Source organism: Babylonia areolata, chromosome 12 (assembly GCF_041734735.1).
Source record: "Babylonia areolata isolate BAREFJ2019XMU chromosome 12, ASM4173473v1, whole genome shotgun sequence".
Taxonomy (NCBI): Eukaryota; Metazoa; Mollusca; class Gastropoda; order Neogastropoda; family Buccinidae; genus Babylonia; species Babylonia areolata.
The window spans coordinates 20,032,956-20,049,485 of NC_134887.1; the positions used below are offsets into that span (position 1 = coordinate 20,032,956).

Here is a 16,530-nt window from a genome sequence, read left to right on the forward strand (position 1 = left end):
AGCTTTCAGTTTCTCTGAACCTTTACGTTGAGCCTTCAGTTTCCCCAAGCCTTTTCTTTGATCCTTCAGTTTCCCCAAGCCTTTTCTTTGATCCTTCAGTTTCTCTAAGCCTTTACTTTCTCAAGACCTGACAAGTGCATTGTGTTTAATGTGTAGTCAGGCATATGTGGGTTTTTTCCTTTTTGTGTTGAATTTTTTTTTAAACGCAGATTTAGTGTAGCGTTTATGGGTCAGTCTAGTCTGCACACTTTGAGACCTCCTTGAAACTAAATTTTTACTTTCATCGCCTGGGCTGAATTTTGTATCAGAGCCTCAGGACGTTTAAAGCAGATAGATATCGCTGGAGGGGCCTAGCGACAGTCTCCACTCCAAACGGGGTGCTCACTAGTCTGCTGTGCGACTGCAGTTATTGTCTTCAGTGGAGGATTAAGCAGGCTGTGCCCTGCTTGTGTTGACGAAAAACAGACAACCCTGTGCACCATTGTAGTTAGTTAGAAGCAGTGCAGGGTCTTTTTAAGTGGGTTTCCTCTTGAAGATCTAATTGTGATTGTAGTGAATGAGCCTGAATGTTGTAACTTTGTGCGTGTTGAATTTTAGGCAAGTGGAATGACCATGAGAATAAAGAATGCGACTGAAATGGTGCAGAAGACTGACCAAATGATTTTAGTTCATAGCTGAAATATCAAGATTCAGCAGAATTGAGTGACATAGTATATTCTGCTCTGTGAATACAGATTTTAAAATCTAGATCATACTCATGGATTTATTTTTAACGCATGAAAGTATATATTGAACTTTATGTTGGTTTATTTTCTTGTGACTTCACAAAAAAGTGTTATATCCACCGATGTATATTTGTGCATTCATGCATGTTCATGAAATCACCTATTTGTGGATGCAGTTGCAAGTATTGGCAATTGGTATTGTATACATCTATACATGCATGAAAATGTGGATGTTATATATACTCAGAATGAAAAATGAAATTGATAATGTTCTCAGAACGTACCTCCCATAGTGTGGCCACCAATGGTCATGCATTTAAAATTCTTAAACATTTGATATTCCTTGATAAATATTGATATTTTGGGTTACACATTTGTTAATCATCCTTATATGGATATTTTGATATAGACATTTGACTTTTTAGATAAACACTTAGGATATTTTTTCTGGTAAATAAGCATTGGACTTTTTAGGATATATACACTTGATTTTTTGTAAGTTTGATTGAAAATTTGATATTTTTGGACAAACTTTGATTTTTTTTTTTTTTTTTTTTTTTTTTTTTTTAAACTAAAACGTTAACCCTATCAAGTTGTGCCGGCATTCTATCCAATCTTACGTTCACCGTTCAGGTCGGGATGAATACAGCCCCAGCTGGATGAAGACGAGCCAGCAGACAAAGAAGCCACCGCCCCCTGTTCCCAGCAAGCCCTCCGTGGCCATCGGCAGCAAGCCATCGGCCGTCAAAACCACGACACAGAACCCCATGAAGCAGTACGAAACACCCAAGTGGAAACTGGACCTGGCTGAGAAGAAGAAACGCCGTGAGGCTGAGGTGAGTTTTTATTGTGTGTTTTAACCCCTTGACTGCAGAACCCTGGTGAAATGAGATCAGTGTGGTGCGAGTTTGGTGTGTTAGAATTACTTCTGTGCACTTTTCTTCTTTGTTTGTGGGTGCAAGTCCCATGTTCACCTCGTATGTACATGAGTGGGCTTTTAGGTGTATGACCGTTTTCACCCACCATATTGGCAGCTATACTCCATTTTTTTGGGTGTACATGCTGGGAATGTTCTTGTTTCCAAATCCCATTGAACGCTGACATGGATTACAGGATCTTTAATGTTTCTATTTGCTTGCGTATACACATGAAGGGGGTTTACGCACTAGCAGGTCTGAACATATGTCAACCTGGTAGACTGGAAAAATCTCCACCCTTTACCTACAAGGAACCGTTACCGAGAATTGAACCCAGGACCCTCAGATTGAAAGTGCAACGCTTTAACCACTCGGCTATTGCACCCGTCTTGTGCACTTTTAAGTATTGCGATTGATTTTATTGAACAAAAGCAATGCTATCCCACAAGTTCAGAAGTCCAAATAAAGAATAATAATAATATTCCACATCCTGACCTCTACTCTCAATCTGATCTCAGGCAACAACACTTCATTGCTGGTCATGCTTGTCATCAGCAATAAGGGGGTGAACTTTTAAGTGCTAGCATAACATGGCATGCACAGCGCTCTTACAAAAATATTTCAGCTCCGTACCCATAGTAAACTGTGAGACTGCTACACATGACAGTAGATTTCATTGTGCATTTGTTCTTTTTTAACATTTGATGTATTTATTTTAACTTTTAATTGATGCGACCATGTGTTTGTTCTGCATTGTCCAAATATTCTGTGTAGCTTATTCAGGATTAAAAGGCTATGCCAGTCTTCAATAAAAGGCTAATTTGTGTTTGCACATTTCTTCTGTCATTGCTGCTGTGTACACATGTCAAATTATCGGTATAAGGACAGGCCCGGTGCTTCCTTTTTTGAGGAAGTGCGTGGGTTTGTTCAGTTTACCTTTTATTTACCTGTGTGCCAGCAAGCTGAATCAGGAGCATGAGCAGCATTGATTTTAAGTTGTGTACCTTGTGAATGGAGAGAGTTACCACTCTTTACTATTTGTTAAACAGTATGATACAGTTGTAAAATGATTGTTCAGCTCACATAATACAGTACGATACAGTTGTAAAACGATTGTTCAGCTCACATGATACAGTATAATACAGTTGTAAAATGATTGTTCAGCTCCCATAATACAGTACAATACAGTTGTAAAACGATTGTTCAGATGATGTCGGTGGAGGAGAGCAGTCAGGAGACAAGTGGTGACCAGACATCTGATGCCACTGATGGCAGCGGTTCGTCCTCCAGTGTTCCTCAGTGGAGACAGCAGCTGAGTCAGCGCAAGAAAAACCCCAATAACCCGGACGTCGTGAATGGTGGGCTTTCTGAAACCGCTCTGTCACAACTCCTACCCTCCTTCCGATTTACACTTTCTCTGGCTTTTTATTCACGTATGGGCTTTCCAGAATAGCTCTACTCACCCCCACTTCCTCTTTCCAATTTACAGTTTCTTTGGCTTTCTGTTACATTCTATTAAACATATATATCAATATATATATGTATATGGGCTTTCCAGAATAGTTTTATGCATCCCCTTTCTCTTTCTAATCTACAGTTTCTCTAGCTTTCTATTCATGTATGGGCTTTTCAGAATAGCTCTATGCGCCTCCTTCCTCTTTCTGATCTACAGTTTCTGTAGTTTCCTATTCACACATTTGGGCTTTCTGAAATAGCTCTGACCCCACTTCCTCTTTACAATTTACTGTTTCTTTAGCTTTCAGTTATTGTTATCATTATGAGCATTTACACCTAATCTTGAAAATAAGCCCTAGGCGTTTACAGATAGAACACACATGTAAATATCAATAAGGAAAAATTGAACACAAGATACCAAACATGATTAAAAATTATTTATCGCCCACACACACACACCCACAATACACACAAGCACATGTGCATGCATACACACGTCATAGCACACAATCATAAACAGTACACAATCAAAAATACAACCAACAAATTCTGAAACTACCAAAACACACTTACTCACTAATAGTCATTTTAGTTCAAACTGGAAAGGGATGAGCTGTTGAGAATTAATCAGGAGGGGAAAAGGTGGGTCTTCAGACTGGATTTGAAAGATTGCAGCGAAGATGAGTGACGGAGAGGCTGAGGAAGCTGATTCCAAAGAAAGGGGGCTTGGAATGAAAAACTGCGTTGGCCATACGTTTTGGTTCAAGCAGGGAGGATCCTAAGCATGTGGGTGTCAGAAGAAGAGCGGAGTTGGTGTGAGGGTATATTTAAGGATGAATGAGATCAGAAAGATACTGTGGACCAGAAGCCTCAGTGGACTCGAAACAAAGAGAGACAACTTTGTAAATGATTCAAGTGTGGGCTTTGAGCCTTTCCAAAGTAGTTCTGTGCGCCCCCTTCCTTTGTCCAGTCTACATTTTCTCTAGCTTTCTATTCATGTATGGGCTTTCCTGAATAGCTCTACCTCCCTCTTTCCAATCTGCATTTTCATTAGCTTTCTATTCAGTTTTACATGTAGGTTTTCCAAAATAGCTCTACACCCCACCCTCCCCTGCCCCTCTTTCTGTTCTACAATTTTTCAAGCTTTCTGTTCAGATGTTGGCTTTCTAGACAGCTCAACCCACCCATCACTTTTTCTAATGTACACCGCCCCCGTCCCCCTACAATTTCTTTAGCTTTCTGAATCAGATTATGCATGAGTGTGAATGAAAGCTGTGTAGGTCATTCATTTCTCTTTGGTCAAGATTAAGTGCTCCTTCAGATGTATAACTATTAGAGGTAGTTTCATTATGCTTTGGAAAAACTACGCAGTTTGTGCACTTTGTGGTTTGACATGGAAGTCAGTTTCCTGAATGCATGTTGGTACGCTCATTTGTGTACATGCACATCTGTATGGCTACTGTACGCATGAATACATACACATGCACTTATGAATATGCACGCATGTGCACACACACGTGTGCGCGCACATATGCACACACACACACACACACACACACACACACACACACTCTCAACACACACACAAACATTAGACCAGTTTCATGAGTAAAGATACAGTTATTCACATGAGTGCACTTGCACATGTATACGCTTATTCACTGTCTTCTTGAGAGCATGATGTACATATTTGCACGTGAATGCACACACAGGCATGCGGCAGGCATACACACAAACGCACGCCGCACTTCCACTTGTTTAGTGTGTAATGCATTGGTAAGCCAGACCCTATATATCAGATGTCTGGTGTCCAGACGCAGAGAATGGACTAGCGAATGCTGACTGGGCCAAAAAAGCTGAGGAAAGACGTGCCAGGCTCATGAGTAAGAAGATGAATGTTGTTTGGTTTGGATGGTACTTTTTTTTTTTCTTTTTCTTTTTTTTAGTGACTCGCCTTTCGTTTTGTGTCAGGTGTCTGTTCTGCTTCCATTAACCCTTTCTATGCATGGCATTAACTATGGGTTTTTTTGTGTGTGCATGTTTTGTGGGTCAAGAGAGACCCGTTTGCACAGCAGTCAAACCGTCAGTATTTCTTCCTTTCTGTATAGGTCAAACGATATCCATGCTTTTCACAGGAAAGGAAAAATATTTTTAAAATCCATGCTTTCACAGAAAAGATTCAGTTTCAAGGTATCAAAGCTTGTAGACTGGTCCATATAAGCTGCACCCACTTAAATATATATATATTTTTTTTTTAAGCAGCAGATGCCAGACCTTAGCATGAATCCAGTGCACTGATCCAAGGTTTATGTGAGACATTGACACTAATGACGCCTTGAGAGCCTAGCTATCCTAGGTTTATGTGAGACATTGACAGGCCTTGACAGCCTATCCTAGGTTTATGTGAGACATTGACACAATAAAATGTAATAAAAATTAAAATAGTACAGGCCTTGAGAACCCATCCTAGGTTTATGTGAGACATTGACACTGAATAGCCTATCCTAGGTTTATGTGAGACATTGACATAGTACAGGCCTTGAGAGCCTATCCTAGGTTTATGTGAGACATTGACATAGAATAAAATGAAATAAAATAGTACAGGCCTTGAGAGCCTATCCTAGGTTTATGTGAGACATTGACACAGAATAAAATGAAATAAAATAGTACAGGCCTTGAGAGCCTATCCTAGGTTTATGTGAGACATTGACACAGAATAAAATGAAATAAAATAGTACAGGCCTTGAGAGCCTATCCTAGGTTTATGTGAGACACTGACACAGAATAAAATGAAATAAAATAGTACAACAAAATAAGCAGAAAAGTAGATACATCAAGATATAGTGAGGGGATAGATTTGTTGAAGGCAAGTAATTAAAACAAAATGAACGAAACTAACCAAAGTGCACCCACACATGTGCACACACTGACACAATCTTGCAAAGGCACGCACGCGCACACACATACACACACACATACAGACTCACACACACATACACAACATACATGCAGCAACATGCAGTCTCACAGACACCAAGGTCCAGCTTTCACCTGACAAACCAGTGTACCCAGGCCCCATCCTGTACACACAAACACTTCAATTCCTACACCCAAAAGAGTGACAGAAGAGAAATGAAGATCCATACTTTTTCACAGAGGCCTCATCTCTTCCTGAGCTTTGTAAATCAATAAAGAAGCACACTCTGTGCAAAAATTAGGTATGTTTTTAGCCCATGAAGCAAGGTGATGGATCGATTTTTGTAGACCTTGATTAGATGTGTCTGAAGATAAACATTCTGAAATCAGTCCACATGTTACCCCTGATTGACTTGACAATGTCATGGAATGTCAAGCATGTGTTTTGTGAAGTGGAAAAGTCAGTGAGCTTTCAAAGTTACGTCTTGAGTCTTTTTTCCATCCTACTGTGCATAGCTTTGGATGATTTTGCATTCTAAAGTATTCTGCATACTGATCTATGGTATCCATGATTTGATGAAAAAAAATTTTTTTTTCAAAAGTTGCAGTGTGTCTTTGTGTTGTCTCCTGTGCAAGAGTTGGATTGTTTCTTTGTGTTTCTGTGTGTGTGTTGTCCTCTGTGTAAGCGTTGGATTATTTCTTTGTGATTCTGTGTCTGTGTGTGCTGTGAACAAGCAACCTAAGTGTGGAAAATTTTCATGCGCCCTGTATTGATCAGATTCATTCATTCAGATACCTGCACTGTAAAGATTGTGACATGAAGATTTTTTTGTTTCAGAATCAGGACTGTTTGATAAGGCGGAGGCTGCTGAGGAGTCCTAGATATATGTCGTCGTATAACACCACCAGCATGGCTTCCAATGATAACCTCATGGCATCATCCCAGTGATTGTTGTTGAGAAAGGCAGCCCACCCCTCCATTCTCCTTATGTTGATGCGTACAGCTCTGCTTTCATTTCATAATATGGCACTTGAAATAATGGCTTGTTCATTTACATGTTTTCTTTTGTTGGTGATTTTTATTATATGTGGTTTGTTTTTTTGTTTGTTTTTCGATTGACTGATTCATTTATGTTACATTGAATAATGGCTTGTTGATTTACATGTTGTTTTTTTCGTCCATAGGTTGATTCATTTATGTCACATTAGATGATGGTTTGTTGATTTTCATGTTTTCTTTTGTTTGTTTTTTTTCTTCTGTTGTTTGATTCATTTTCACCATTACATCAAAATATTCTTAACAGGTATGAGAAGGTGTTGAAACATTCAGTAAGAGTGTTCAAGAACACAGCTTTCTGGGTTCAGAAGAATTGGGCATAATTGGAAAAAAATTTTTTTTTAAAAATTATGTTAAATATGAAGGAAAAAAATGCATACATGGTATTGTTTTAGACAGAATCAGAGAGGCCAAATATGTTGTCATAATTATGCATATAAATGTCTCTTCTTCTTTTTATTACAGGAATTTCCTTTTCTTGTTTTTTATGGCTTTTTATTCATGCAGATTTGTCATATTTCGGATTTTATTTATGATTCTATCTTAATGTGGGAATTTGAATAAAACCCACCAGGTAATGCGAGCTGCAAAGATCTAAGAAAATTTAACCAATTATTGCATCTTTCCAGGCCTCCTACAGTCTGGAAAAGTTTAGGAAGGTGTTGAAGAAATGAAGTGGCATTTACCAGGTCTTTAAAGTGTTTTTTTAATTTAGTGCAGGGTTTAAGAAGTTTGTGGATTTTGACAAATAGCAATGTACAGAAGTTGTCAAAGTTTTTGAAAGTGAACAAATATCGCCTCTTTTGTAAAAGAATTAGAAAAAAAAAGAACAAATATTGAAAGAAAATTTCAGGCAAATAGACGGTCAGTTTCAGTGTTGAACACTGTTGCTGTTTTTAAGCTTTTCATGCAGGAAACCATGACCAACTTTTTGCCCCTTTTAATACTTACCTTTTAAATGAATGGTTTAAAAGATGTTTAGCCAAGGCAAGTTTGTGGAAAAGGATATCAGAATGGTTTGAGAAAGTTTGAGAATTTGAAAATAGTTAAGAAAAAAATAATTTTGATTCTGTTTATAGTAATGTTTGAATTTATGTAAGAAATGTCTGGTGGAGGTTACTTTTGTAGGCTGCAAAGATTTGAATTTAGATGAATCTCTCTGAGATTACATTCAGTGGAAAGTGTTTACTGCAGGTGAGGAGTGATTTTTTGTTGTTGTTGTTTAGTTTTCTCAGAATCAGCATGCTATCATCCTGAAATAATGAGCAATAATAATCTTGAAATAATGAACAGTACTCGTCCTGAAATAATGACCCACATAAATGCACACATTTTAAAACATTCCCCCCAAAGCATTCCTTTTCAGAACAGCTGAAGTCATCACTGATTCATCCGTTGTGTTTGTACAGGGCTTGAAATTCCCACCTGTCTGATTGTTCAGGATGACCAACTTCTGGCAGACAAGTGGAAATGCTCTCTCCACCTGCCCATTGGGCAACTGATGATTTTATTTCTGTGTTCGTGGAAGGGTCGCAGAGCTTATGTGCAGACTGATCGCTCTTCTGTCCTACCCTTTTAACATAGACAAGGTGTGTTCTGTGAAAGAAATGTGTCTTCATGGTAACAGTAGGTCTGACTCGAAATTATCTTTGGGAGTATTTACTCCATTTCTGTTGGTAGCGAAATGATTACAGCTGCTTTCCTATAATACATAATATAGATATAATGAATCACATCTATTGACTTGTCATTGCTTGACTGGTTGTTATTCATCAATCGTCTCTGTAGTTAGGGATTGCAAGTTGAAATTTTGGAGGACATGTACGTTTGGAGGTGGGGGTCTTTTTGTTTCTTTTTAGGTGTGTTTTTTCTTTTTCCACTACTCTACCCAAAACAGCAGAACGTTATCTGGGAATTTCTGGCCCTGTTGTATCAGACAGTACTTTGTACAGGATCAGTGACCTCATCCGTACAGAAGCTGGCTTGTATGTTAGTTGGACAAACAAGAGAAAGTATGTTGATTGTATAATGAAGTACTTAAGAATGATGGTAACAAAATTGATGTTGCACCCAGAGTGGATACAGTTGCAGAATAAAGATTGCTTGCAATATTTGTATCATCATGCTGTTTGTTATGGTGCATTTATGTCCCACTGCCATGAAAGACTCTGCCACATCCGTGACAGTGGTCATTAATTTGAAATCAAATCATGTGCACTTTTAGTTTGTTTAATCAGTGGGAAAAAAAAGTACAGTGTGGTTCTTGGTTCTTATTGCTAAATTTGAACACTGTTTTTGTGTGTTTTTGATGCTAAGTTCATAACTATTTGTTATGTTTTGGATTTTTTTAGCCAGAGGATGTAACCTACTGGTTGATTGGAATCATAATTGCAGTTTTTTTATTGAAAATATTCTTTAGAGTTTTGCAATATAAAACCATTTTTGAGAGTTTTAGAATACAAAATCAGTCTTGATAACGTCTTTCATCAGCTGTCATCCAGTCCTTTCATATTCAAGCTTATTGTTTGTTTGTACATAACTGTGTCCCAGGACAATGTTTTTTGTAGTTGATGTATCCGTGTGTGACGTGTAGGCAGCTATGTCGAGTGCGGTTTTGGGTGGGTTAAAGCTTGTTGTTTTGCCAGCTGTTTTCTTAAAAATGACACAGTAAGCAGATTCAAGAAGTGTGAAAAAGACCAGATAATTGGCTTGTTTTCTATCATGTGTGTTTTAGTTCTTGAACTGATTGCAGAATAATCCAATTTCAGTTTGCTTGTTGATAGTATGACTATGTGAATTATATATCAGTAACATTCTTCTGACTTTTGTGGTGTGTATGTGTGAACTGGGTCAAGCAGTTGACTAAATTCACTCACACGCAAAATGGTCTTGCTGAGGAAGTCAGACAATATGGATACTGTGCACCACCTGATGTGCAGAGTGGACATTGAAAAATAAAACTGCAGTTTGAAATGATCAGTTGTTAAACTAGCTTGTTTTCAGGAACATGATTTTTTTTTTCTTTTTCCATTTGTTTTTTTCTCTTCTTGTAAAAACAGGGTAGTTAATCAATTTTATGAATAAACCACCTACCTGTAAAGATGGCACTTTTTGTTTTTTGTTGTTGTTGTTGTTTTTTATGTAGATTCTTGATAAAGTAAGTCATAACTTCGTTTTTTGTAATTTACAAACAAGCTATGACACTTTTTAGTTTTTTGATAAGTAAGTCATAACTTTTTTAGTTTATTACATATAAGTTTGACATCGATTGATTGATTGGTATGAATACTTACATAATGCTAATGTACTGTCAGAGACCAAGCTCCAAGCACTTAACATCATGGTAGCAATGACAGATTTTAAGTTCTATTTGCTGTATGTCAATAATTATACATTTATGTGTATTTGTTTTTATCTTCATTGTATGGGCCATAATTTATTATTTTTGTCCTGATAACATTAACGACAGATGAGAACAAAAACCAGATGTGTTGTGAACTCTTTCATCCATTTGTTACTGTTTGGGACCACATGATTTTTACTTACCACTTACCATTTTGTTTATTGCATTTCCAGGGCAGAATAATTCACTACCTGGTAGCCTGTTTTCTAAGGGATAGTTTTAGTTTTAATTTTGGGGAGTATTGGGGGATGAAGGGAGGGGCATGATTATTAGCGGTATGCCCAGCTTGAGTCAGAGTAATGAAACAATGCGCAATATTTTGCTTGTAGATAGATAGATCAATAGATACAATTTTTGTGTGTGTGTTTTTTTCTTCTTTTTTTATTTATAGCAGTTCTGCATGGCGTTAGACTATTGGTTGTTGTTTTTTGTTAGTTTGTTTTTTTTACTAAACAAAGCAACAAAAAAGAAAGAGAGAAAAAAGAAAGAGAGAGAGAAAGGGAGGAAAGAGGTAACAAGGAAGAACAGGGAAGGAAAGCCAAAGTAAGGGAATAACAGAATATTGTTTGCATATTTTGCAGGCATAATCTTTACACCAAACATAGCTTTGTATTGCTGTTAGCATTATTATTAGTTGTAGTATGAGGTTATTATTGCTACTGTTATTATCAGTATCAGATGAAATATGCTGAAAGAAATTTGCTTTAATTTCTGTTTGATTTCTCTGTCATTCTGGTGATTGTAGATATCTTATTAAAGTATTAGTCTTCACGTTTGAATATTATCATTTAAAAATAGATGTTAAACATGTCTCTAAAAAAAAAAAGTTTTTAATCCCATGATGTAATTCCTGTCCTTTTTTTCTGTTTCGTTTTTTCCACTGTGTGTGTGTGGATGTGTGTGTGTTCACCGTACGTCAGTGAGATAACGAGGAAACGATTTTCAAAATTTTAAAAAGGACAAAAAATTCTCTGTGATCTTATTATTCTGTTACAGAACATGAAACTATGTAATTATTTGAATGATTGTATTTTACCGGAAAATATATAATTGTTTGATGTTTGGGTGAAGGTTTTTTGTTGTTGTTTTTTGTTGTTTTTTTTTCTTTTTCTTTTCCCTATCACCTTCCAGTTTATGCATCTGTAAGCATTTTTCGAAGAGTAAGCACAAGGGATTAATATCTTAAAAAAAAAAAAAAAAAAAAAATTAATGTCAGCATTAGTTTTGATGCACTTGTTTGTGTTAACAATGCAACTTTCGTAGCTGTTGAATTTAACATGTGTATGCATGTGTATGCAAGTGTGTGTGAATGAACATATATGTGTGTCTCTGTGTATGCTGGCGTTAAGAACTGCAATACACATAACAGATGTCTGTTATATCTTGAATAACATGCAATAACAATGAAATCCTTGACCAGCTTATTCCCAGTGCAATAACATCGTTCATGTCATGTACATAGTTCATTTGTGTGACCACAAGGTGCCTGAGAGGTTGTTATGAGTGTGATGTGTGTAAATGACTGTTTAATTACACATTCTTAACCGTGACCCACTAGTGCAGACAGGTGGGCAAAGGGGAGGTTACCTACTTCTGGGAGGTTATCGGCCGTAGCTACTTTCGTTTTCTCCGCATAGGCGGATAGTAGTTTGCGCAGGACAGGAATGTCAGACCCCTGCCGGAGTCTGCACTAGTGGGTCATGGTAAGTATGTTACTTAAATGTAATTTTAGATAGAAAATTTCTTTTATTTCATACACTTCACAGAGTGAATATCTGCATGATGTGTATGTATGTGTGTGTGTTTGTGTGCATACATAAACTATCTGCATGATGTTTTATGCATCTTGATAATTGTGGTTCTTGTTAATAACATCTGCACTTTGTTTGTAACATCTGCACTGTTTGTGTATTGACAGGTATCCCCCCACTCATTCCCCTCACAAAATGATTGTATTTCAGTGTATTCATTTCAGTAAACTGCCATTTCCTCCATGCTTCACTTCTTCATTGAGTGCTGTATCAGCAGCTGTTGTATTGCTTTGAGACATCTGCACTTGACTGAGTGCTGAACAGTTTTGTTTAAACCCACAGATATATTCTATGCCAGAAATTGGGTGAAATGTGGATACATAGATTGATTGACTTGACAGTAATCAGTTGCATGTGTCCCCTGAATATATGGATAAAAAGATATTTTCTTTTTGGCACATGAACAACGCATCATTTTCAGGTACCTTTGACATAAATGTGTTGGTGAGAATTTTCCATGGTTTTTCACACTAAAAGGAATGTATAAGTCTTTTAGATTCATATATTAGGTGTAGAGTGCCAGTCTCCCCTTGTCAACTTGTCTGAGATTTTCTCACAAAATAATGGGTATCAGTGTTGGGTTTAACATCACTTTGCTGGAGTTATGTCCCTTCCTGTAGTTTGTCAATCGATTTTTGTGAATGAACCATTGGACTGAGTTACTGTTTTCTGATTAACAGTGTATCATTTATTCTTGATCAAGCAACATATTAACAGACAAAAGGTAGTTTGTTTGGTTTTTTAATTCAAGAATTTATGCTTATTGGTAGCTTTAGTGTTTGATACAATATTTGTGTGTTTGTGTGGTGTTTAACTGGGATATGATGGTTTTATTCAGTTTTCTAAATACAAACTTTCATTTTGCTAAACATTTTTGTTTTTATCTGTGTACCTAGATGAAATGCGTTCAAAATGCATATATATACATGCATGAGTCTATGCTTCCTTGTTTGTGTGTTGGTTGTATGCTTGTTTCAGCATGAGCCTGTGTTCCTGTATGCATGATTGTGAGGGTATGTGTGCATGCATATTTTCCTGTGTATGTGAGCATGTATTTGTGTGTTTGTGTGTGTGTGTGTGTGCACATGGCATAAGCATCTGAGTGAAAGCATTGTGTACCTACATATCAAGAATAATGGCAACCATTTGGCTTAAGTGGTGACACACACATGTAGTCCCTATAAAAACAGTATAAAGATAAACAAACATACTTTTTTTTACCCTTTAAGCTTGCATTTGATTAAAGTGTGCGAATGTGTAATGTGTTAAATGCTCTTTGTTTGTCCTTTTATTTCTTGTATGATTTTTATGGCGCCACAGTATTCTTTTGATACTATCTTGCATTGATTTAAATGTGTTTAATGCATGATTTGTGTCTTTATTTTTTTCTTTAGTTTTTATGGCGCCACAGTGTACAAAAGATATTTGGTCTGTTGCACATAATTATTTGCTGCAGAGCTGGCTTCCGTTCCTTATACTAACAATGTAAATGTTTGCTACATTGATAGAAGATTGAATATTCACAAATGTACTTGCTTATAAAGAAGTTTGAATATTCACAAAAGTATTTGCTTATAAAATCCCTTACCCAGTCCCTCACTCACACATTTTGTTTCTTTCTCTTGTGCTGTTTCATCTGGGGGGAGGGGGAGGGGGTCTTTTGTTGTTTGATCATGATTTGCATGAATTAGTATGTTTCCTGTTGTTGTTTTTTTGCTGTATTTGTGACATTCTTGTAGCCGTGAGTATTTTCTTGCTGGTAATCATAAACTGTGACATGCTCTTCATGAGAGATTTAAAAGGGAGAGGTACAGATGTGTGTAAACAGTGAGGGTGCTTTCTGGAAACAAACCGCTAAAAATGTCCTCTTGTTTATTTTTACTACATTTTTAAAATTTTTCTTTCCTTTGTGTTGTCCTTTTCATTGCGTTCCAAGCCAGTCAGTTGTTTTTCTGTTGTTGTTTTCAGGGGTACGTTTGGTGTGGAGGGCTGGTTAATATTGGGTGTTTTGTTTTTTGAATCTGTGTCTGAATTTGCTGTTAAGCATCTGTTTTTAGTGTTTAGTTCTTCTTTCACACACACCCAGGAGATGCAAATGTACCATAGTTTTTTTTTGGTTTTTTTTTTTTTTTTTTTTTTTTTTGGCTGTTTCTGCCCATTTTCACATATGTACAATAGTTTTATCTCTAGGAATAACTGATCCTAGACTTACGTTTGAAGGTAGAATAAAAGCTGTGCTGAATTTTGTTCCCCACTGCAGGGACAGACACTGCGATTCAGTATTTGTTGACCTGTTCTTGTAGAGGTTTTTGAGAGTTGTGTGGGTTTTATCTTGTTTTCACTTTCCCGGTATAGTTACGCCATTATGGTCAACAGAACAATGCGAGTTCAACTGTGATCATAGAAGGTGCAGAGACCATGCATTTTACTGTTAATGTTTGTTGTTGTTGTTTTTTACATAAATATATTGAAATGATACATGATTTTTACTATTACTGCAACTTTTTTTAAATAAATATATTAAAACAATTTATTTGAAAAAAATGTGTCCAAAAGTTAATGCAAGAATGTTCCATTAAGCAGTTCAGGTAGAAAGAACAAGGAAAGACCAATGAAAAATGGTTGTTTTATGGCTTTTTAGTGTGTCTGTTGATACAGAGGTGATTTTCATTTTGTCCTTTTACTGATTGTATTCCAGAATGTAGTGGGTCCATTTTTATCTTAATGTTTTTTTCTTGTGTAAAATGACTTGCTTTGTTTTTCTCCTATATAAAATGAACAGTCGATACTGCTGCTCAATAAATGAAAATTTGACCAGAGAGAAAAATGTCTTGTGTTAGTAAAATGTATGTTTGGAAATTTAGATATGTGCTCTCTCTCTCTCTCTCTCTCTCTCTCTCTCTCTCTCTCTCTCAGTGTTTTCAGTGCACTGAGTATCATTAAAATCCATGGGCATACCTTTAGATGCTTGATGCAGATATAATTGTTGCTACTTTTCTTTGCCTTTTTGTTTAATTTCCAGGGGAACCTTACTTAACCTTTGACAGGATTGTGTGCTTGACATTTTAGGTACGTTATTTCTTTCTGTTTGTATGTGTGTTCTTGTTGGCTTTGATTTTTGTTTAGGGGTGAAGTTGAAAGGAGTTACTGTTATGTTTTCAACCCTATGCAGTTGTGCTGGACAATCAATAAAAGAGAACCAGCCGCTGTGGATAGTGTCGCAGACTGATGGCTGGGAGGACGCAGGTTCGATTCCCAGCTGAGGCTATTTTGGGGTTTTTTGCCCATGGCCTCCACCTACCCAGAGGTGAGTGTGCCAAGGGCTTAAATGGGAAAACTGGGACCACTCAGTCGAGCATCATCCACTTCATGGATGTGTCTTTGGGTGTTGTTGCTCAAACTTCCAAACCAACACTGCAAGCGTCATCTCTCGGACGTGGTTCAGGCCAGCATATCATCATGGAAGGAAGCGTAGATTACAGCCTTTCCACATAGTCCCAAACCTAAATGGACCTCCACAGCAACATTTTCATCATCACACTCCTCCTCCTTCATCAACAATTTTAAGAAGTCCCAGATTCTGTGGCCTCTCAAGCGCTGCTCTCATGGTGACCTCAGTTTTGATATCCCAGCACTTCCGTGCTTAGGGTGAGTCCTGTCAAGGTCTTAGGTATCAGCAGATTCATGGGGGGCTGTCACAAGAAAGATGTGGCAGTCTCCACTCCAGGGGACGCTCACTCGGTCTGGCTCTGTGACTAAGTTATTATTGTTGACAGTAGGGGAGCTTAGTAGGTGGTGTCCTAAGGATGTTAGAACAGGCATTGCTGAACACCTTTGAAGTGGCTCGGCAACAGTGGTGTGTGGCCTGATATAGTGACCAAACAATTATAGTTCCCTGTGGACTGCTGACACTTTGGCTGCGATAGATAAACCCGGGTGTGGTTGAGTATAGGTGGACTCGGAATGAGCTGTGTGGGATTAATGCCTATAAACACTGCAGATGATGAGACTGCAATAAAAAATAAATAGATAAACAAGAAAATAAGCCCCTGGAAAGCTGGAACAACAAATGTATTGCTGAACAAACTGCAAACACTGTTTTGAAAACTCCACAACCTTGGCCTGTGAACTACTCAACCTGAAAGCGTCAATGTCAGTGTTGGCCCTCATTCTTCAGTCCATGGATTAAAAGTACACACGTTTAACCCCTTAGCTGCTGCTGCTGACGATAGTGAAGGACTGTCAC

At 37.4% G+C, this 16,530-nt stretch overlaps 1 protein-coding gene across 8 annotated transcripts in view; it reads left to right on the forward strand.

Annotated features, from left to right (window-relative positions):
• Positions 1-14,696, forward strand: part of LOC143288432 (uncharacterized) — a 106,236-nt gene extending 91,540 nt beyond the window's left edge. For 7 of the 8 annotated variants that reach the window (XM_076596909.1, XM_076596915.1, XM_076596917.1 and 4 more), the window contains 4 exons: positions 1,359-1,561; positions 2,850-3,000; positions 4,912-4,980; positions 6,852-14,696. In XM_076596909.1, coding sequence (XP_076453024.1) covers positions 1,359-1,561; positions 2,850-3,000; positions 4,912-4,980; positions 6,852-6,895 — 467 coding nt within the window. In that variant the 3' untranslated portion in view covers positions 6,896-14,696. The remainder of the gene's footprint in view (positions 1-1,358; positions 1,562-2,849; positions 3,001-4,911; positions 4,981-6,851) is intronic. The other variant, XM_076596916.1, reaches the window with a different exon arrangement.
• Positions 14,697-16,530: the final 1,834 nt, after the last annotated feature.